The 23,949-nt window shown below is 41.1% G+C and overlaps 1 protein-coding gene across 1 annotated transcript in view; it reads left to right on the top strand.

Annotated features, from left to right (window-relative positions):
* The window catches only part of opn7b (opsin 7, group member b), a 99,307-nt gene extending 76,877 nt beyond the window's left edge, over positions 1–22,430 (top strand). Inside the window, exons 2-6 of the mRNA XM_015968071.3 lie at positions 859–946; positions 1,023–1,185; positions 3,430–3,557; positions 21,342–21,676; positions 21,788–22,430. Coding sequence (XP_015823557.3) covers positions 859–946; positions 1,023–1,185; positions 3,430–3,557; positions 21,342–21,676; positions 21,788–22,288 — 1,215 coding nt within the window. The 3' untranslated portion in view covers positions 22,289–22,430. The remainder of the gene's footprint in view (positions 1–858; positions 947–1,022; positions 1,186–3,429; positions 3,558–21,341; positions 21,677–21,787) is intronic.
* Positions 22,431–23,949: the final 1,519 nt, after the last annotated feature.

The following is a 23,949-nucleotide window of genomic DNA, read 5'->3' as shown; positions in this document are numbered from 1 at the left end:
AGACATTTGTTTAACCTCGACTTCCAGAACTGAGCACACTGAGCTTTATTTTAAACTTTGAGCTTCAGGGTGCACACTTTGCAATCTGTAGAAGGAGAAGGAGAAAAAGCAATTGTTCATATAGCTCCTTTCAAGATAAAAATCACAAGGCACTTCACATAAACAAAAACAAACATTTTAAAATGCTAAAAAAATTGGGATATGCAATATATCGCCTTCAATATGTGTATCGACGGATGTTAGTCATTTTTTAACATATTGGTATCGGTCCAATAAGTAAGCTGGGCCGATATATTATCAATTGATATTTTGTTCCATTTTGTCTCCATGTATGTGCCTGTTTCAGAGGGTGAGGGGGTGACATATATATATGTGTGTGTGTGTGTGTGTGTGTGTGTGTGTGTGTGTGTGTGTGTGTGTGTGTGTGTGTGTGTGTGTGTGTGTGTGTGTGTGTGTGTGTGTGTGTGTGTGTGTGACTTATCCAGAAGCTGCTCTCTTAACTCCAGCTGATTTCTCTGTGGCTGTTTTCCTTTATAATGTAAATACAGGTAAAGTTAGAGTAAAATGAAAAAAGGCTTTGAATGTAGTTTCATGTTTTCATTTATTCGGTCACAAAGATTGCCCGAGGAAACCTGTATTCACCACAGCGACGGCCGTATCAGCATCGGGTCATGCTGTGCATGCAAATCACTCACTGCTCTAACAGATGAGACAGATTTTCAAGTGAGGGGTGGCATTTAACCCCCTCACACACACACACACACACACACACACACACACACACACACACACACACACACACACACACACACACACACACACACATCTTTTCTGTATTTATGTTTATTTTTTTTCCAGATGGGAAATGCCTCCGAAATATTCATGTTCGTGTCCAGAATATCGAAAAACAATGACATCCTCATGGGAACGCTCTACACCATTTTCGGTGAGTGAACTTGTCTACACCTCTTAATCATATGACCAGGAGCTGAGATCCTTTACGGTCCTCCTGTCTATTCCAGGTGTTTTTTCCGTGATGGGAAATGGGATCCTGCTGTTTGTGGCTTATAGAAAGAAGTCCTCCTTGAAGCCAGCAGAGTTTTTTGTTGTGAATTTGGCCATCAGTGACCTGGGCATGACGATAACTCTGTTTCCTCTTGCAATTCCTTCAACCTATGCTCACAAGTAAGTGACTTTCCCTTTTTCACCATTTAATGATTTGTATGCTCTGTTAATCAGAAATTCATCCTTATCTATTAAAACCAAATAAAGCCACATAAGCCATCGTTTAGTAATTTATAGCTTTATTTCTCTCATATCCTGTAATTCATAAATCTCATTCCCTCATGAGAGCTCTCAGTGTCTTCAAACAAAAACAAAATAACGAAAACACAAGTTTAATAGTTAGTTTCGTCTGACTCTTGACTTATTGGATGTATGAGAATGTGTTTTCTTGATTCAAAGAGAAAATATTGTAATTTAAAGGGGCATTATGGAAGTTTGACAGCCAAAACATGTATAGAAATAATACATTTCTTCTTAATACATTCTCCTGCAATGCCCTGGTCCTGTGGAATGAGCCCTGGCATTTTTACTGTGATTGCCTATTTTTCTGTAAAATCACAAAAAAAGAGAGCTGCTCGGGTCGAGCAGGCTGCTTCATGCGTGTTCACGCTCAGGCCTAGCCCTCCGAACCGTTCTTTGAACGTTGTTTCAGCTGTCATCAAGGATATAAATGTTACAGATACAGAAGACATAACTGGTGCTTTAGCTCGCCTAGTAAAACTTCAGGCTTTAGTGCAGAAGACCTGGGTTTGATTCTGGATGTGAACATAGTTGTTTTAGAGTTTCTTTTTGGCATTAATGATATATTTTTTACAGTAAGATGCCCAAATTTTTATTTGAGACTCGCCGAACGGCGTTGAATTCACAGATAAAAAGATGTGGGTTCAACTTTCATTTTGGAACAATTTTTCAAGCAAGGGAAGGGAATGATCTGAGCATGCAGGAGGACTGACCCATCTTAAACCTTTGTAGGCTGTGCTGCGGAGAAAGGTACAGAACCAAATTATTTAATTAATTAGCTGCACGTTCTCCTGTCCTCTGTCCTCTGGGCCACACACACACACACAAGGGACTGTCTCAGCTGTTATTTTCGTTAAGGAATGTGCACGTACAGCCTGCGCGCCTCGTGCACGAGCCTCCTATTGAAGCTGCCGTTACGCTTTTGGCCTGAGGGGGCAATCGCGAGCATAAAAATTCAAAACTCCGTTAAGTCCCTTTAAATTTATATTTTTGGGTTTGTTTTGACTAGAAACGCTTGTTTCTGTTGAGCTGTATAACATCAGATCAAGTAAAGTGCAGCTGTTCAAAAAGAAAGCAGATGAAAAACAACATAAAACCTTCAAAAAAAAAACCTTAGTGCCCAGAGGAGTGTGCGATTGTGTATGGAGGCTTTTCTTTAGTTCATACCCTTGATCCACACTTACTGAAATCACAGATCACTTAGTGTTTCAGTCTTCTCTGTAGTGGTTCACACTTTCGCTGTATCACTAAATTTTCCATCCTCTTATTTTTAAACATGTAAACTGACCAGATAAATGTGATCATCACATTTAGGTCAAGCCTAAAGTCTCCATTCTCAACATGCAGCTTCCACTCGTACTTTTTGTATAATGATTTCCACTCAGGCCATGTGTCACACTGGAGTATTTCCAGTTGAAAATTGGCTGGTGTTAAGTTAATGTGTGAAACAAACTGCAGAAAGAGTCAGGACTCAAAATTTCTGTCATTTTATGGAGTCTAAGTAAGAAGATGTCTAATTAGGTTGGAAACGAGTCAGAGCACCACCTATTTTTACTGCATGCTTTCACCAACCATAATTATGTTTTAAATCATAATGCTACTTTCTTGTCATGGCAACACATTTCAAGGTCACTCTGAAGAGATGATCACACCTCTAGTCTCTGCTGCATGAGGTGGATCTTCAGGTCTATCTCTTCAAATAATAATAATATTTTTTCAGAATATAAAACTTGTTACATAGCTTGATGCATTTATTCTTCTAGTTGAAATACCCTTGTATTGGCTGCTGCATGACTGGAGCTTTTGTGAGATAACTCTTGAAATGCGGTGGGACATGTCTCCTTGGTCACGTGTATGTGTCGTGCTCCAGCTGGTGAACTCTGTTCTCCTCTATGATCCTCGGAGAATATGAGAATGCAAACTGTCACATGTGCCAGGACTGGGTCAAAGTGCATCATTGTACACTGATCTTATTTTACTCAAGGGAAATGCCAGAAAAAATCTGTTACCTTCCCACCCTCCTTGATATTTCCTGTGAAACTACTCCTTAGAATTTTAGAGAGGAAAAAAAATCTGTTAAAGCGTTATTTTCTTCTGCTTGTTTTTCTTTCCTTCTTCATGCAGGTGGTTGTTTAATATGCCAACTTGCACCGTTTATGCCTTCTGTGGTGTTCTGTTCGGTCTGTGCAGCCTGACCAACCTCACAGTGTTATCCAGTGTCTGCTGGCTCAAGGTCTGCTGTCCAAACTACGGTAATCCAAGAATCACTTGTGCTTAATGACTTCATCTCATAAAACTAAATAATTTAACATCTTTGGATCATTTCAAGTAACAGTCATGGACAGTTCAACTACTACACATTTATTGCTACATTTTACTAACATTTAACGGTGCGGCTGACTGAAAAAACATTTTTTATTATTATTTCTGATTATATTCAGAGTTTTTCATGCAGACTGAAGATGAAAATAGTCTCCTACATATATCTTCTGCTATAGTTTCTGATAGGAAATAAATTGTGAAATGGTAGGATTTGAAAATCCTCACACTGGAATGTCACACTGTGAATTTGCCTTCATGGCCCCGCCCACCTTGGCTTGCGTCCAAACACAGGAATGCTTTTTAAGCGAGGAAAAAGAGCGGAGAGTGTGTTGGTGACAGTGACTTTGCAACATGGCTGAATGCTTTCTTTTAGCCAGTCAGAAGTGAGGCGTGTGCATATCATTAATATTAATGAACAATTCTGCTGTTTTCCGCCCACCTCTGCACCAGTAAGCGTCTGCATCTCAGAACAGGAGCGTCGTAGCATGACTCATACTGCATTGATTTACACAAGATAATACTGCAAATACATTGAATAAATGAGTAAATCACACCTTTAAAATAAGAATGCTCGATATTGGCTTTTTTAGCTCCTTTCATTCAAATGACAACTACTTTAATTTAAGCTAGTACCCGGAAAAGTGCTGTATTTGTTTTCTCTCCAACAGCAGCCGACTCTTGTTTTCCCGAAGCACAGCGATGCTAAGATGCTTGTATTAGTTAGTAATGCATTTTCTTCTTAATATATCCGATATAAAATTTTAAAGCCTGCATACACCACAGGACAGCTGTTAAAATGGTAGGATGATGCAGGTGGTGGGATTGTTCTTTTTTTTTTCAGGCAACAGATTGAACAAAATAATAATAATAATAATCAAGGTAGGGAATGAGAGTGATATAAAATACAACTGCAGGAACAATGTTTGGCTTTTTTTGTGAACATTTTCATTTTATAATGTTTTGTTTTCTAAAATCCTGCATTTCATTAATAAAAACTCTGCTCTGATTATTCTCAAAATGATATGCATGTTTGAAACACAACATAAACACAGTCAAAGTTTCCTCTCCTGACCCACAAATTTAAATGGGTGATGTTTTTACCTAAAGGCAAGAACAACACATATAAAATCCTTAAATTCTGCATCTAAATAAAACATGAATTTGCATATATTTAATTATCTTATGGGTTAATTAGTGATGTTTATCAACCATATGAGCAAGAAGACCTCATGTAGTCAGAATTTTGTTGGCAGCAGTATTGATTAATTTTCAGGTCAATGAACTCATCGTTGTCTAGCAAACCAATGCTAAAATGTAGTTTTAATCAGTGGCCTCAAAGCATTATGTTTTATTTATTTGAATTTCAGCAACTGTAAAATGTAATTTTTCAGTTGTGTTACGTATTGCCTTGCCTTTACTTTTAGCAGGCAGTGTGTAGTTAACTTATGAAATATTGATAAAGTGCATATAGACCTTGCAGACGTAACTTTTCTCAAGGTCCTAAACCAACTAGTTTTAGCCAATTTGTTTGAGCAAAAGTTTTCATACAGTTGGATTACAGGTCATAACACAGATGAGAGTGCCTTCATTCTGGGTGAAAATTGATCAGACGTCACATCCTTGTAGCAAACCTCTCAGAAACAGTCGAGCCTTGTTTTGAAAACCACTCAGTCAATCTGCCCACGAGGATGGTGTGGGTTAACTCAAATTGTTACTGAGTGCAGTCCACTTCAAGAAAGCATCCAGTTGATGTTTTTTTCAAGTTTTCAGCCAGTTTCTCTCTACATCACAATGAGATCTACATTAATTATGTTTTAGTTCATCTCAAAGCTAAAAATGTGGAGAATTTATGAGGATTTCATTGAGAAAAATTCTTATGTGACAATGTTTTCATGAGTTATAATTTTTTATTGTAAAATATTATTTCAAGCCATCATTTTAGAAAAATACATTATATTGCTTCTGTGCTTTCAAAATTATTTGTCTCTTACACATGTCTTATATTTTTACTTGTTTGCTCACATTTGAATGTTTACCACCAGCAAACAAATTTCAATTAAAAAAGGTTGCCACCTGGTATAGGCAAATAGGTAGGAGCCTCATATTGGATAACTACTGTGTGGTTGGTTATCTTTCAGATGCAATAAGTTATTTAACCCCAACTGGTGCAATGAGTTACTTGTCATAAACAACCATGTGGAAAGACACATCTGGTGGTCGTGGAAAAGATGTTAGTGTGTTTGAGAAGGGTCAGATCATTGGCATCCATCAAGCAGAGAAAACATCTAAGGAGATTGCAGAAACGACAAAAATTGGGTTAAGAACTGTCCAGCGCATTATTAACAACTGGTCTGATGACTCAAGATGGACACTGTTCCAGAGTGATGGGTGCATCAGGGTAAGAAGAGAGGCAGATAAAGTGATGCACCCATCATGCCTAGTGCCTTCCATACAAGCCTGTGGGGGCAGTGTTATGATCTGGGGTTGCTGCTGTTGGTCAGGTCTAGGTTCAGCAACTGGATGTGCTCCAAGAATGAGGTCAGCTGACTACTTAAATATACTGAATGACCAGGTTATTCCATCTTCTCTGATGGCACGGGCATATTCCAAGATGGCAATGCCAGGGTTCATCAGGCTCAAATAGTGAAAGAGTGGTTCAGGGAGCTTTAGAAATCATTTTCCCACATTGTTTTGTCACCACAGAGTCCTGACCTTAACCCCATTGAGAATCTTTGGGATGTGCTAGAGAAGGCTTTGTGCAGTGGTCAGACTCTACCATCATCATCTTGGTGAATAATTCATTTGTGATTTTTTTTGTAGTATGTTGAATAAAATCAGCTATTCAAATAATAAACATTTAATGTAATGTATATTTGTAGATTAGTTATTCAGTTTAGCAACACTTTTGCATAATTTCTGGTGATTCGTTTAGGAAACAAAAAATGTGAAGAGCCATTTGAGTCATAAGCTGAACGAGCTGATTCTCTTAAAAGAGCCAGAGTTTTTATACCTCAAAGGAACCAAGAATGATATCTAAATCCATAAAAATCTCACATTGTTTCAGGTTAAATTTGGGGGTCATGGTTCAACAGTTAGAGGTAGACAGCTAACATAGCTTACATGTGAGAGTTCAATGGAACAAACCTCTGCTGATGAAAAAAAACACACAGACCCATTTCACATTTACAAAAAAGCATAAAAAACATGATTATTGGAAAGATAGGTTCTGTTGCCTGACAAGACTGTAGAAGATGTGTGTCTTGTTACATCTGGTTTAAAACTAACTTTCAATCCAACATGGTGGTGGTAGTGTCTAGGACGGCGCAAGGCAGCTTTATACAACACATTTCATACACAGAAGTAATTTAAAGTGCTTTCCAGGAACAAAAATATAAAACGTTAAACTCAATGTGACGACATAAAACATAGAATTTTAAAATTAAATTTAAAATACACAAATCAAGGTTGATGTAATAATAGAAGTCAAAGGCTAAGCAGTTACAGTGCAGAAGGTGTAGCATACAAGACATTCATTCAAAGGCTGATGAACATGAAAGTTTTCAATTTTGATTTTAAACTTACTAGAGCTGAGGCACATTTGAGGTCATGAGGAAGTTGATTCCATCTGTGTGCAGCATAGTAGCTAAAAGCAGTTTCAACCTGTTTGGTTCTGACCTGGGGTTCTACCAGATCACTGTTTCCTAAGGATCTCAGAGCCCTGCTGGGTGTATATACTGGAAGGAGATCCAACATGCATTTTGGTCCCATGCCAATGAGTGATTTATAAACTAGTAGAAGTACTTTGAAATAAATTCTGTAGTTTACTGGTAACCAGTGTAGATAGTTAAGAACAGGAGTATTGTGCTCAGTCCTTGTTAAGACTCTAGCAGCAGCATTCTGAATAAGCTGCAGTTGTTTCACAGCTTTTTTGGGAAGACCAGACAAAAGACCATTGCAACAGTCACAGCTACTGAAGATAAACGCATCAATGGGTTTCTCTAGGTCTTGCCTGGACAAGAGACCTCTGAGCTGTACTATTTGATGAAGATGATAAAACGTTGATGTAGTTATATCCTTAATGTAATCAGTGAAGCTCAGGTCTGAATCAATAATGACACCAATATTTCAAACCTGGATCTTTGACTTTATTCCTTTGGAGCCAAGTTGAGATATAACATCTCTCCTATCCTTATTATTTCTAAAGGCAATAACTTCAGTCTTGTCTTTGTTTAACTGGAGAATGCTTGACTCCATCCAGTCATTAACTTACTTCAAACATCGACAGGGTGAGTCTAGGGGACCTCATCAATAAGTGATAGAGCTAGATAGATCTGGGTGTCATCTGCATAACTATGATAGGCAATGTTGTTATTGTAAATGACTTGACCCAGGGGGAGCATGTTAATACAAGAAGATTGGGACAAAATTCTTCAAAAACAATGTGAGAAACATCACCATCAACATTTGATTTCAAGTTGTTGCCATCACAGGTCTTACAATCAGTTGTTGGGATTAGGGGTAGTTACTTTTCCAGATAGGGCCATGTTAGTTTAAACAGTGCTTTTCGTAAAAAAAAAAGTGTCCATCTTTTACAAAATACCTTTTGGATTTATTCACATCATTTGACTTTTTGTGTTTTGTTTTGATTGGTTTTTATTGCAGATCTAAAATGTTTAGGTGTGGCAAAGAGCACACACTGAAGAAATCTTTAAAGAGGCAATACTTATAGTCTTCCTCAGAAGGCTGAATCAGCTAAAAAACTAACATGAAAGAGATCCTCAGTTTGAAGTTTATGAACCTAAAAATTACTCCAAACATCAGACAAACTTTGTGTGTAAATGAGACTGTGTTTTTTAGTTTAACATTGTGTTAACATTCACACTGACTCACAATGTGGGTTTAGTTGGCAGTGAACAGATGTTTGCTCCAGGGCACTCACAGAACTTCTAACAACTTACCCTGCATTCTCTTATAACAGACTTAGAGGGTTTGAACAAATCCACAAAAGAGTGAATGTAAACTGCTCTAAGAGCTCAGTTTCAGAGACAATTACCTTTTTCCACCTAAAACCTTCTAACCTTAACTTCTGTTATTGCTTGTGTCTGAACCAATCTCTTAGAAGCACAAACTGGATTAGGTCTATTTTATGTTAAATTACACTAGGACATTTCCACTGGCAATGTGTTTCTTTAACAGTTTTATGAGATTAACTGTGCTCTAGTTTATTTGTTTGGCTCATCACCCACTAAAATGCTCGTGAAACTTTCCAAGTGCTGGGCCTTTTTAACAAAATAAAAGTTATTACAGCACCAAGTGTAACTAATATCTCATAATTAATAACACAAACTGATATCATCCAACATAAACTTTGTATAATTTAATTGTATTGAACAACTGTCATCAATATTGTTTTTAGGGAAGTCCCGATCTGATCACATGATGGGAAATCGGCCCGATCATGTGGTTTCAGACTGATCGGGACTCAGGCTTTACTTCCCGATCCGGACTCGGATACTGGGTTCAAATTACAGGAGAGCAACTTGGTTATCCTTAAATGTTGTCAGGCTCCCCTGATGCCCTTAACTTACACACCCAAAAGGAGCACAAAAGAGATCCAGTTTCTTCCCATATTATATTATTTACATGGACTCAGCTAGTGGGGATTCTTTTGAGCAGAGATGCCGAAAGCAGCAGGCAGACCGCTGATTATTCATGAACTCCAGCTGCATTCTGCACACGGCCACAGTAACATTTTCTAAGTTTCTAAGTGGCGTCACCAAAAATATACAATTAACACACAGTCAGTCATTCGTGTCCATTCATTTTCTCTCTGGTAAGTTCTGTCTGTATTTGAGCATGACGTGTGGACACACTGTCCCCACTGCAGAGCTTGTCACTGGCGCAGCCGGGCAGCGCGGCGCACATTCCACTTTTTTTGCGGTCAATAGATCAATTTGATCTGCTAGTTAAAAAGTTACTTGTGAGATGAAAAAGAAGGAAGCAGGCAGGAGTTTATCTGGAGGACTGGGAGATGCAGGAAGATCAGAGACAGACAGGACAGGAAGACAGGAAAATAAAAACCAAGAAAACAAAACAAAGTTCTTAAAAAAATTAAATGTATATAGATTCATCCCACTACACGTCTGTACCTGTATAAAGCAATACTTTATCAGCATGTAGTATTTATATAGCTGATACAATTCAGATCATCTTCAAAACTCCTCCCATGCCCATGGATGAATCTAAGCATTTTGGGGGCCGAGGCAAAATAGACCCCTGCCAGGTATTTTAAGTTGATGTGCTATCTGTTTTTATATTAGACTTTTTATATCTGCAATAAAGTCCAAAAGTGAAGAATTTATGTTATTTATTACTTGATTGTTCAGGCTACCTCACAGAAGCGATCTCTTGTTAAAAATAAAAATAAAAAGGTAATTAAATAAAAAAATAAGGAGTATTCTGGAACTGTTTCTTCCTTTTTTTATGTATCGAAAGTATCAGATCGGGACTCAGTATAGGCAGATTCTCAAAATCAAATGACTCGGACTCGAGGGCAAAAAAACTTGATCGGGACATCCCTAATTGTTTTTGTATGAACATTTATAGAATTGGCAGAAACAGCTTTGGATTGCATCCCAGTTAAGATCCAGAAACTGATTGGATTAAATGTAATGTTATATAACCGGTAATATAATTTCATTTAACCAATCAGTGTGTTTGGCAAACAGACATGGGTAACTTTCTCCACTGCAACTTCTACCAAACTAATTTCATTACACTAATGAGAATGGCGTTGCTGTTTTGCTTCAGTGACATTTAGCTGTAAGATTGTGTGGTGCAGTTGTTTGAAAGATCAGTGGTCACAAACAGTCTTATTGTTGGATCTTTCCGCAGCATTTGACATTGTTGATTACATCATCTTAATTGACTGATTTTTTGACAGTGGAGATCTCTAGAACTGTTCTAGACTGGTTCAGATTGTACTTTTCTAACAGAAGTTTCAGTGTCAATATAAACCAAACAGTGTCAGATTCGATTGGGAGTAAATGTTATTTTAGGTTTTGTATGAAAATATGTCCAGGACTGCAAATGTGCATCACCAAAGTGACCAGACATGGAGCAAAACAGAGGGTAAATAGCGGTAATTTCCACAAACTTCAAATCCTTCCTTCAGGAGGAAAGAACCACCATAAATCTGGCCATGATGTAAGTAGAAGCTATGCTTGAGGGGAGGAGGTTCTATGTGACGTATCAACGTCAGATTTGTAGTCAGGCGAATTATGAACGTTTACAAGCTGATAAATCTCAAAGTATGTGACCTGCAGGGTCGAAACACACGTCATTACTTTTCATTTAAATAGAAGTATAACATATGTGCGATCCAGGGTGTAAGGCAAAGCGGATTAGAAAATAACTCTTTTAGCCCCATTGACTCGCATTCCATTTTGTCTTTCTTCCGGGGGCCCATGAGCCGACTCACTGGAAAGGGAGGAGACTTAAAGCACTTACACATTAGTGCCGGTACGGTCAGGATTCGAGGGGGCTGGATGGCGAGAGTTCGGTCTGGTACGGGTGGTGTATTGTTCACATATATATCCAAAGGACTTCACATGAATGCATAAATTGGGGCTGCGTTTAAAATGTGTGGGAAAGTCCACGGTGTCCATAATAAGATGAACCACATTATTTTATTAATTTGCTGTGTGTTTCCTCCTCATAATCTTGTGCTCCGCTGCTGCGGGCCACACACACACTGCTTTCTCCTCTGAGCAGCTCCACTGAGCAGCTGTCTGTCAACTCGCAGGGGTGGGAGCTCTGGTGCAGAGGACAGGAACACACACACACACACTTACACACACACACACACACACACACACACGCGCACACACACACACACACACACACACACACACACACACACACACACACACACACACACACACACACACACACACACACACTCTCTCTCTCTCTCTCTCTCTCTCTCTCTCTATCTCTCTCTCTCTCTCTCTCTCTCTCTCTCTCTTCTCTCGTTCCTACTGAGCAGCAGCTCTGTGCGACAGACAGAGAAGTTTACTTAATTGCATCCATCATGAAAATAAATTGCGCATGCGGGAACTCTATGGCATCAGACCCGTGCACGTGGATTGGGTCCACATCTTGCGTGTGAACGAGACTCGCGAGTGAAAATATACATGGCGAGAGGTCATTTGTGCACTGAGAGGGAGCAAACTGTGTCTGTGAGCCCACAAGGATGTGCACAAGTGACAAACCTGCGTGCGCGTGTTGCCAACAAGCACACGGCAGAGGAAAACGTGCGCGCGCGGCAGCCTCTCTGCGCGCTCGGTTTCTAACTCCGCTCGCTCGGCTGTGAAGGGGTTTTGGCACTCTGGAGGCGTGGCCTGTGGCAGATCTTCTCTGTCCTCTGATTGGTTAGTTTACCCCACACTTTACCCTCTACCTCATTGGCCCATTGGCTTCCTGTCGGACCAAAATGATGGGAGCTATATCTATATAAAAAAATCTGATATTCAGTAGTTGTTGTCATAGCTCAACTGGGAGAGCAGGTGACTCTCCCCCTGGAGGATCCAGGTTTGAGTCTGGGCAAGGAAAATAGAGTAGATGTCATGTTAATTTTTTCCTAATTCCTGTGATATTATTTTACAGTTGTGACCGTTCAACTGTCATTAAATGTCCGAATGTTTGCTGGGTAGTGTTTTAAAAAGTGCACATAAGCTAGATTATATTTTTTGTGATACTTGAAAATTACATACTGAAATAAAACTACTGATTGAAAACTTTATGACTGTGGTTGTACAATATATGAGTCACTAATACACTGCAAAGGCCCTTAAAGTGGGGCTTCCAGAGAGAGAGAGAGAGAGAGAGAGAGAGAGAGAGAGAGAGAGAGAGAGAGAGAGAGAGAGAGAGAGAGAGAGAATATGTATTTTGTCAAAGTTGTAATATTACTTCAGCCACTCTTGAGAGGAGACTCCAGGTAAAAATAGACTTGTGGGTGTAGGTATGTTCAAGTTTAAAAAGTTCTTGCCTCATTAATGTATTGTTTTTTTTTCAGCATTTAATTGACAAATTATCCTTTCAAATAATTAATTGATGAGTTACATAATTGTCCATTTAGAATTGTTGAATGGACTGAGTCAAGTTTGGTGCACTTTATATATTTCAAAACATGTTTTTATTTTTATTTTAATGATGCATATAAATAATTTAAATGTTAATTTAATGAAATATTTCTTTTTTTCATTACCTCACCCTTGTTTTGGCAAAAACGGGACCTTGCTTTAGTAAATCCTTACTTTGGTTAAATAAATCAGTTGTTGAACCCCCACTCCTCTGTTTGGTCTCCTTTCTTATTACAGCCCACCACTTCCAGTCTGGATTGTAACAATCTGCAGGCAGATTTCTGAGTATCTCCTCCTTTGGTATACAGATCCTCACTGAGCCAAGTACTGTGAACAAATAGTTTTCTCCATGATATTATCCATGATATTATCAGATATTTTATATAGATATAGCTCCCATCATTTTGGTCCGACAGGAAGCCAATGGGCCAACGAGGTAGAGGGTAAAGTGCGGGCAAAACTAACCAATCAGAGGACAGAGAAGATCTGCCACAGGCCACGCCTCCAGAGTGCCAAAACCCCTTACAGCCAAGCGAGTGGAGTCAGAAACCGAACGCGCAGAGAGGCTGCCGCGCGCGCACGTTTTCCTCTGCCGTGTGCTCGTTGGCAACGCGCGCACGCAGGTTTGTCACTTGTGCACATCCTTGTGCGCTCACAGACACAGTTTGCTACCTCTCAGTGCACAAATGACCTCTCGCTATGTATATTTTCACTCGCGAGTCCCATTCACACGTGCGATGTGGACCCAATCCGCGTGCACGGGTTGTGGCACGGGTCTGACGCCATAGTACACCCCCCCCCCCCCCCCCCCCCACACCCACACACACACACACACCCACACCCCACCCCCCGCTGGCTGATGACTCGCCAATCGGAGGCAATATGCGTAATTTCGGCTGGCCAATCGGTCCGTAGTGTCACCTCGGTCCCAGTCGAACCGCTGGGGAAGAGGTCTGAAAAAAGGGTCGCCTCGGACTGGAAAATGCATGTCTGACCCATGAAACTGTGAAAGCAAATCCGTACCTGGCCATGTCTACGCCAATGTGTAAGCACCATTTGGCTACCTATAACCAGCTGTGGCTGTGCAGTGGCGCAGTGGTTAGAGCTGTTGCCTTGTAGCAAGAAGGTCCTGGGTTCGCTTCCCGGCCTGGGATCTTTCTGCATGGAGTTTGCATGTTCTCCCTGTGCATGCGTGGGTTCTCTCCGGGTACTTCGGCTTCCTCCCACAGTCCAAAAACATGACTGTTAGGTTTATTGGTCTGTCTAAATTGTCCTTAGGTGTGAGTGTGTGTGTGCATGATTGTTTGTCCTGTGTGTCTCTGTGTTGCCCTGCGATGGACAGGCCAGGGTGTACCCGGCCTGATTGCCCATTGACCGCTGGAGATAGGCACCAGCCCCAAAAAGTGGGTTCAGAAAATGGATGGATGGATAACCAGCTGTAATGATTAGGAGTAATTACTTCTTCCATGGGACCAAGTTGGTTTGGACAGCCATCTCTCCCCTTGTGCCACAGCAATTTTTTTCTTTTTGTCTTTCTTGAAATGTTTCTGTCCTTGTAGCGCCAAAACCAAACTGGCTGTCAAGTGCAATAACAGTTTTGCTTTAGTGTTGTAAGACGATCACAAAAAATGAATGTGAGCACTCAACCCACCACACCCTACTGAGTCTGGGAGGAAAGTTTGCCCTTGGGTCTTATTTTCCAGAGCAGATCCTTCACTCCAGGTATCTGCATGGTGGAGGGCTGAATCAAGAATTTTCCTTTTCATGTTCTTCCCACAGTCTTGCTTGTCTATGCACTCTGCAGGAGTTCACAGAATAAAGTCAGTCTGAGCAAAAAACATCAGTGAGAACTATAATGCCCGGAGTTAGCCAAGAATAATTAGTAAAGCTAACAGATAGTAGCATTGGTTGCTAATCAGATGTATAATATCTGAAATGAGTTTTAGTTTAGGGCACTACAACAGTAGAGTGGGACTAACTGATTCAGTGTATCTCTGAAGTGATGAGTCAGCGTTGAGTGGGACACTGCAGCAGAGCAGATGGACCTTTCTGCACAACATGTTAAGACTACTTGTGTTGAGTTTGCCTGAATTCTCCCTTTAGTTTGAAATGCTCTTCACATACTTATGGCAACCAATAAATGTTATGGTTTGTCATAAAAAATAACAAGTTTAACAATTACGTCTGACATGAATAATCCAAGAAAAACCTCATCCATTCATTGTGATGCATCGTGATCCATCTGTCAAACTGTTCTTAAACCATCTCTCATGAAATGGGAAAATAAATATGTTCAAAAATGAGGCTGGTAAATAATATTTTAAAATGACAGTAAAGACATCTAGAAAACAGGTCTGTAAAGTGCTAAGACATGGATGATCTTTTATTCGTCTGTGCTGATGGAAAATGATCAGAGCAGTTTGTTTGTCGAGAAAATATTTAATCTGCAGATAAAGTGTTTGTTTGTGCTCTGTGGTTGGATTTTGGCAAAAAAAAAAGTTTTCAGCAAGATTAGGCCACAGGAAGAAAAGTCAGAAACTAATCAATATAATCAAGTCAGTTTAGTTTTAATGGTTGAGCCCTTAAACCTGTAATAATCAACGTTTGTTAAAGTTTCACTGGTTTTGACACTTAAAACATTTATTCAGTGTATGACCACAAACATCCTTGGCTCCCTGGCACTTCTTATGAAAATGCTTGTTAGTTCAGCCTCAAATCGTTGTTGGGGTGGATTTAAGGTGTAAATTAGAAAAATAAAAATGAAGAGCTAATCTTATGCAGAGTATGAGCCTGTATTCATTTAAATTCAACATCTTGGCCATTGCTTCAGGAGAAGAGAGAGTTTGGTGCATCCTAGTTCACCCTTTGAGATGGAGTTCAGTTGCTCAGTGCAAACAGAGCTTAAGTCGAATCTTTGGGGGCTGTCACTCAGATAGCAGGAGTTTTTGTTTTGTGAAGGAATGTTCCACATTAGATAAAAGCCTACCTAGCAGCTCTCAGCTGGGTGAGGACCACTGGTTGTAATAGCCTTCCCCACCCTCAGCTTTAAGTGAGAGGGAGGCTGACATCCTGCTGAAGAGGCTGGGCGGTGCCAGATAAGACTGCCTGGGTTCTTCTCCTCACACTGAAGAAATCCTCACCTGAATCAGTTCAATGTGGTGAGAGCTGCTTCTTTGTTCCTCGTTCCTTTAGTCTCACTCTGACGCAGGTGGATTAATCCTTATCGGGATGCGTTATTTAAAACGTATAGTACAATAGAACAACACACAGTGGTTAAGATGTGTAGTAAATATCCTGGATTTGACTTCTGGTTATGAAAAATATATATGCATGATAAATTTACATTCAGGAATATTTTAGAGGTTTGGTGACATAAGATCAGATAACTTAATCACAATGAAAGACATTTTACTACATGTATAGCTTAGTATTAATTCAATTCAATTCAAGTTTATTTATATAGCGCCAAATCACGATAAGAGTCGTCTCAAGGCACTTCACATAATAAACATTCCAAATCACAGTTCATTAAGCCAATCAGAAATAATGTTTCCTATATAAGGAACCCAGCAAATTGCATCAAGTCACTGACTAGTGTCAGTGACAATACAGCAATCCTCATACTAAGCAAGCATGCAGCGACAGTGGAGAGGAAAACTCCCTTTTAAGAGGAAGAAACCTCCAGAGAATCCTGGCTCAGTATAAGCAGTCATCCTCCACGACTAACTGGGGATCGAGAAGACAGAGCAGACACACACACACACACACACACACACACACACACACACACACACACACACACACACACACACACACACACACACACAATAATGTGTCTATAGTACTATTGTGATGTCTTAGTGAATGTTCTGTTTGGTGAGATCAACTTTATTATATTTATCCTAGTGGATCTCTAATTAAACGGGTAAACTAGCAGTAGCACGTCCAACGTCAACGAAAGCATAAAGTTATTATCAGGAGAAGGAGAATGTTTAAATGGTTAGCAGCAGTGTGCTAGATGATGGCCCCCTCCATGAGGCCACCACAGCTCAGCAGAACATCGTTGTAGCTTCTTCTGGGGAGAAAAACACTTAGAGAAAAAATAAAGTTAACAGCTGAAATTGCAGAAAGTAATACAGTTAAAGAGCAGATAGTAAAAGAAAGCAGTAGAGTGTGGAAAGTGGTCAGTGTATCCTCCAGCAGTCTAAGCCTATAGCAGATAACTCTGGATAATCTATCCTGTTTAGATGGAGGCATGTTGGAGGAAGGGCAAGGGAGAGTCGTCTTTACCGACTGTACACTCCACCTCCCTCTACTCCCCCACTTGTCCTGATTTAGGCTAACATCAGATTTTAACCATAGGCCCTATCAAATAAAATGTTTTAAGCCTATTCTTAAATGTAGACAAAGTGTCTGCCTCACGGACTAAGGCTGGGAGCTGATTCCACAAGAGAGAAGCCTGATAACTAAAAGATCTGCCTCCCATCCTAATTTTAGATATTCTGGGAACCACCAGTAGACCTGCAGTCTGAGAGCGAAGTGCTCGGTTAGAACGTATGGAACAATCAGATCACTGATGTATGATGGAGCTTGATTATTAAGAGCTTTGTATGTGAGAAGAAGGATCTTAAAATCTATTCTGAATTTAACAGGTAGCCAATGTAGGGAAGCCAAGACAGGAGAGATATGATCGCTTTTTTAAATTCTCATCAGAACTCTAGCTGCAGCATTTTGGACAAGCTGAAGACTTTTAACTACATTCTGTGAACTTTCTAAGAGTAATGAATTACAGTAATCCAGTCTTGATGTAATAAATGCATGAACTAGTTTTTCAGCATCACTCCTGGAAAGTATGCTTCTAATCTTAGCAATATTCCGAAGGTGGAAAAAAGGAAATCCTACAAACTTGTGAAACCTGGGATTTGAATGACATGTCCTGGTCAAAGATAACACCAAGGTTCCTTACTTTGCTCTCGGAGATTAATGTAATGCCATTCAAGTCAGGCGATTAGCTAAGCAATTTCCTTTTCTGGATTTCTGGTCCAAAGATGAGAACTTCCGTCTTGTCTTGATTTAAAAGCAAAAAGTTTAGAGTCATTCAATGTTTTATGTCCTCAAGACAAGCCTGTAATGTACCCAACCGATTAGGTTCATCAGGGTTAATAGATAAATATAGCTGAGTATCGTCAGCATAACAGTGGAAGTTTATCCCATGCTGTCTAATGATTTTACCAATTGGGAGCATATATATAGCAAAAAGAATTGGTCAAAGCACTGAACCCTGTGGTACTCCGCAAGTAACCCTGGAGTATGAAGAAGATTTATCATGTACATTTACAAAATGAAATCTGTCAGACAGGTAGGATTTAAACCAGCCTAACGCTGCTCCTTTGATCCCTACAACATATTCAAGTCTTTCTAAAAGAACATTGTGATCAACTGTGTCAAAGGCAGCACTGAGATCTAACAAGACTAGAACAGACACAAGATTCTTATCTGAGGCCATAAGAATATCATTTGTAACTCTCACTAATGCAGTTTCAGTGCTGTGATACTCTCTAAAACCAGACTGAAATTCCTCAAACAGAGCATTAGTGTTTAAATGCTCACATACTTGGATGGCCACTATTTTCTCCAGGACTTTGGATAAAAATGGAAGGGTAGATATTGGTCTATAATTCATTGGGTCATCTGGATCCAGAGAAGGCTTCTTAAGTGAAGGTTTGATTACAGCAACATTAAAATCTTGTGGTGCATACCCATTTACTAAGGATAGATTGATTATATTTAGAATGGGGGCAGTAACCAAAGGAAATGCTTCTTTAAATAATTTGGTTGGGATTGGATCCAGAATGCAAGTGGAAGGTTTAGATGAAGCTAATATTTTTGATAACTCTGAAAGCTCAACTGGATCAAAACGGTTCAAGCACAGATGAGGTTCTAAAGTCACCTCTGATGCTGCCTCACTCACTGAGGAAGAAGAAATCACATTAGGGAGAATGCTAAATATTTTGTTTCTAATAGAATTAATTTTACTTGTAAAAAATCCCATGAAGTCATTGCCTCTGAGGGCTAAGGGAATAGATGGCTCAGAGCTATGATTCTGTGTAAGTTTAGCAACTGTACTGAAAAGAAATTTAGGATTATGCTTATTCTCCTCAATTAATGCTGAAAAATAAGCAGTTCTAGTTTGTCGAAGCTTATTTTTACAAAGCACAAGACTATTTTTCCAAGATAGGTAGGCCTCCTCATGGTGCGTAGAGCGCCATGTTCTCTCCAATTTCCTAGAGTTTTGTTTTAAGGCTCGTAAATGAGAATTAAACCAGGGAGCCAACTTCCTGTCCCTACCAGCTTTGGATTAAAGTGTCCACCGCATGCATATGCATTAACATTTTCAGAGTGCTATTTCCATATTTGTGCAAGTTCCTTGACCCAAAGGACCTTTAGTGTGAAAATTAAGCAAGTAGAATAAATATTACCAAAGCAAAAATGTGCTTTGAACTATTTTAAATGATGCTCACTGAATTCTTATTGATAAATGATAAATGACCCACACTTGTATAGCACCTCTCAGAGTAAGGAGTCCAAAGCGCTTTACACTACAGTGTATCATTCATCCATTCACACACACATTCACACACTGATGGGGATGAGCTATGGTGTAGCCACAGCTGCCCTGGGGCGCACTGACAGAGGCAAGGCTGCCGAGCACAGGCACCACCGGTCCCTCCGACCACCACCAGCAGGCAAGGTGGGTTAAGTGTCTTGGAATTACCAAGGAATTCTCTGTCCGGAGCCGGGATTGAACCTGCAACCTTCTGATTACTGGACAACCCGCTCAACTTGTTGAGCCACTGCTGCCCCGAGATTATTGGAGTTGTTTTGATCACACATAGGGCTTTTTAATAACCAAATACAAAAGAAATATGATAAAACCTATATTTAACATTTTCTGTTTTTTGTACTTCATTTGAAAATCATTGTGTGTTGAAAAAATATCTATACTTGACAAAACAGCAGTAGCTGAATTTCATGCATGTTTTTCTGCGCAGGTTTGAGGATTTTATGGGTTTTTAAGAAATAGCTGAGCTGTTTTAAAGTGTTTTTTTTTTTTCAAATGCACTATCGCTAAATTACATTCTGTTTAGCTACTGCCCTTAGCGGAGAGAGCCCGACTGTTGGCCTCCTGTCTATTTCAGCATCAGCAGGAAAGAATTAACACTGTAGCTGTACTTGAAGGAACGACCTGCTGGCTTCCATCTACTGCTATAAACAATCATCATATTTTGAGAAATCATTAAGTTTCATTCTTGGGCAAATATTGAAATTACCATCATGTGTATTGCCAAGATCTTGTATAATTTTTAGCACTCAATAGCCCATCATTTAAATGACTCAGCTACTTTCACATCAAAAATGTGATCATTATCTGCTAAACCGACTGAGTTGTTATTTTTGTTGTTTGTCACACACAATCTGATGGAGCAGCCATCTTGAGTTAGAGTGACCCCAAAGGTGTTGAACAGTAGATTAAGGCTTGTTGATTTAATCAAAAATCCATTGAGTGGATCAAAGAAACAAAAGTTATTGGCAAAGTTTTAAACAAATGTCGTTGTGAAGGGGCGAGAGTGTTGTGGATGACTTGTAGCTACAAACATAGTATCTGTGAAACTGACAGCTGTTTTGAAATAGGTTGACTCTAAATTGTAATCAGAGATCCATTCAATGATTATATTCTAACCACTTTTTTCCAATGAATGTGAAAGCAGCGCGAAACGGCCGCAAAATGTATTACGCTGCAACTAGCCGCTGTCGAAGTGGACAGGGTCCTTTTCATCGGCAGCCAAGTGTGACGTTGTGGACATGTCCCAGAAGTGAAGGGACACTGGTATTATGTTTCAAGTCTAATTTTTATGCACTATGCTTCTAAAACACGGCAAACTCCCCAGTTCAGATCGAGCCAGACAGGAAGTCAAAGACAAAGGCAGTGTAAAACATCCGGAAACTTTCGGAATAAACGTTACGTGCAGTTTGTCATTTCCTGTAAAACCGCCAAAATCAAAGTAAACAGAACATAAAATAAATCACAGCCCTCTTTGGAGACATGCAGCTGTCTTTCTCCTTGCTCTTTATTGTGAGGACTTCTGAAATCACGTGTGGTGTTCCATTCCTCCCGTGATTTTATGACATCATGAGATCCGCTGTGTGGAACGTTTCTACTCCAGTTTGGCGTCAGAATTGCCTCTGGTTGGGAATGAGCTTGTGGCTAAAATGCCGCAATAACCTTACCTTCACATCCAGTGGAAGGAAGGGGTCAGACTTCATTTTAAATCTGTCCAGTAGGACATCTGATACATTTATCCAACATTGCAATCAGTCCCACTTACTTACCTTTGACCTTTTTATTCCTTGCCAAACCTACACACTTTTTTTTTATCATTAGACAATGTCTTATCCTCTCTTTCTTGTTACTACATGTGTAAGTAGTCTAATGCTATTTTATTCCTGGCCCTTCCTTCATGTCTTTTTTGGCTCAATCCTTTCTCCCTTTATTTATGCACTCTTTTACAGGTAACAAGTTCTCCTACTGCCACGCCAGCCTTCTGGTTGCTTGCATCTGGTGCTATGCTGGAGTGTTTGCTGTAGGTCCATTGTCAGGGTGGGGGGAGTACGGGCCGGAGCCCTACGGAACAGCGTGCTGCATCGACTGGCATGCCCCCAGCCAAAATTCAGTGTCTATGAGCTACATCATTTCCCTCTTCTTCTTTTGTTACATCGTACCCTGCACCGTCATCTTTCTGTCCTACACATTCATCCTGCTGACTGTGCGGGGCTCTCGCCAGGCTGTGCAGCAGCATTTGTCTCCACAGAACAAGATCACCAATGCACATGCACTTATTGTTAAGGTAAATGCAAAATCTCACACTGCACAGTTGTCCTATACAGTGTATCTGGCAGCAAATGAGTGAATATTTATATTGCATATGTTTTTTGATCATTGTCGTGTTGCTTTTCAGCTTTCGGTGGCTGTTTGCATTGGTTTCCTGACAGCATGGAGTCCTTATGCGATTGTTTCCATGTGGGCAGCGTTTGGTAACTCAGACTCAGTACCACCCATGGCTTTTGCTTTGGCAGCTATCTTTGCCAAGTCCTCTACTCTTTACAACCCTGTTGTCTATTTGGCCTTCAAGCCCAACTTTCGCAAGTCACTGTGCCGGGATGTAGCCCACTGTAGAAGTACACTTTGTGGATATCTATGCCAACATGGCTCTGTAAAGAAGGGAACAGGCAGGCAATCTCATCACACTGAAGAATGCCACTCTACAAGGTTGTCCAATGGACTACCGGAGAACCATGGGACATGTAAACATTGTCCTTGTGCAGAAAGTGTGCCTGTTGTCAAGGAAATCTTTACAAATTACAGCTCCCAGCAGACGGCCAGGATACTGAAAGGATCACAGCAAACGGAGGTGGCTGTCAGTCAGCTCTCCAATGAGTTACTGAGTGACTTCCTCTAGACAGAAAAATGGAACTGGATCATGAAAACACTGGGGCAACAAAAAGACAAATGGAGCTAAACAAAGCAAGAATGAACAATACATTAAACTTACAACTCTAATTTGTTTTATGCCTCAAACATTTGAACCATCACCTTATCGTGGTGGAGGAGCTTGAGTACCCTAATGATCCTAGGAGCTATGTTGTCTGGGGCACTTGTGCCCCTGGTAGGGTCTCCCATGACAAATTGGTCTTAGGTGAAGGGTGAGACAAAGAATGGTTCAGAGGATCTTTCATGGATGTACGCTGGAAGAGTCGGAGTAACCGGCCCGGAGGGTTACCGGGGTCCCACCCTGGAGCCACGCCTGGGGTTGGGGCCCGTGAGTGAGCGCCTGGAGGCTGGGCTTTCGCCCATGAGGCCCGGCCGGGCACAGCCCGAATCAGATACATGGGCTTCATGTTCCAACTGTGGACCACCCACCCGCAGGAGGAACATGAAGGGTCTGGTGCAGTGTGGATTGGGTGGCAGACCGAGGCGGGAGCCTTGGCGGTCCGATCCCCGGACAAGGAAACTGGTTCTTGGGACATGGAACATCACCTCGCTGGCAGGGAAGGAGCAGGAGCTCGTGGCAGAGGTTGAGCGGTACCGGATAGATATAGTCGGACTCACCTTGACACATAGTATTGGCCCTGGAACCCAAGTCCTTGAGAGGGGTTGGACACTCTCCTTTGCTGGAGTTGCTCCGGGTGAGAGGCGGAGGGCTGGGGTTTGCTTTTTGCTAGCCCCAGGACTCACTGCCTGTGTGTTGGGGTTTACCCCGGGGGATGAGAGGGTAGCTTCCCTGCGCCTTCTGGTCGGGGAACGGGTCCTGACTGCTGTTTGTGCTTATGGGCCAAATATCAGTTCAGAGTACCCACCCTTTTTGGAGTCCCTGGGATGAGTGCTAGATAGTGCTCCATCAGGGGACTCCATTGTCCTGCTGGGAGACTTCAATGCTCACATGGGCAATGGCAGCATGACCTGGAGGGGTGTGATTGGGAGGAACGGCCTGCCTGATCTGAACTCGAGTGGTGTTTCGTTATTGGACTTCTGTGCAAGCCGCAGTTGGGCCATAATGAACACCATGTTCGAACATAAGGATGCCCATTGGTACACTTGGTACCAGGGCAGCCTAAAATCGCAGGTCGATGATAGACTTTGTAGTCGTATCATCTGAACTGTGGCCATATGTTTTGGACACCTGGGTGAAGAGAGGAGCTGAGCTGTCAACTGATCACCACCTGGTGGTGAGTTGGATCAGATGGCAGGGGAAGATGCCGCGTAGACCTGGAAGAACCAAACGCATAGTGAAGGTCTGCTGGGAATGCCTGGCAGAAGAACCTGTCAAGACGGTCTTCAACTCCCACCTCCGGCAGAGCTTTGACTGCGTCCCGAGAGCAGTGGGGGACATTGAGTCCGAGTGGGCCTTGTTCCCCTCTGCGATTGTTGAGGCGGCTGTTGCTAGCTGTGGTCGTAAGGTGACCGGTGCCAGTCGTGGTGGCAACCCCCATACCCGCTGGTGGACACCAGAGGTTCGGGGAGCCGTCAGGCTGAAGAAGGAGGCCTACAGGGTGTGGCTGGTCTGTGGGTCTCCGGAGGCAGCAAACAGGTACCGGATAGCCAAGCGAGGTGCAGCAGTGG

Source organism: Nothobranchius furzeri, chromosome 15 (genome assembly GCF_043380555.1).
Source record: "Nothobranchius furzeri strain GRZ-AD chromosome 15, NfurGRZ-RIMD1, whole genome shotgun sequence".
Classification (NCBI taxonomy): domain Eukaryota; kingdom Metazoa; phylum Chordata; class Actinopteri; order Cyprinodontiformes; family Nothobranchiidae; genus Nothobranchius; species Nothobranchius furzeri.
The sequence above is the reverse complement of the archived record's forward strand: the minus strand, read 5'-3'. Positions and strand labels throughout refer to the sequence as shown.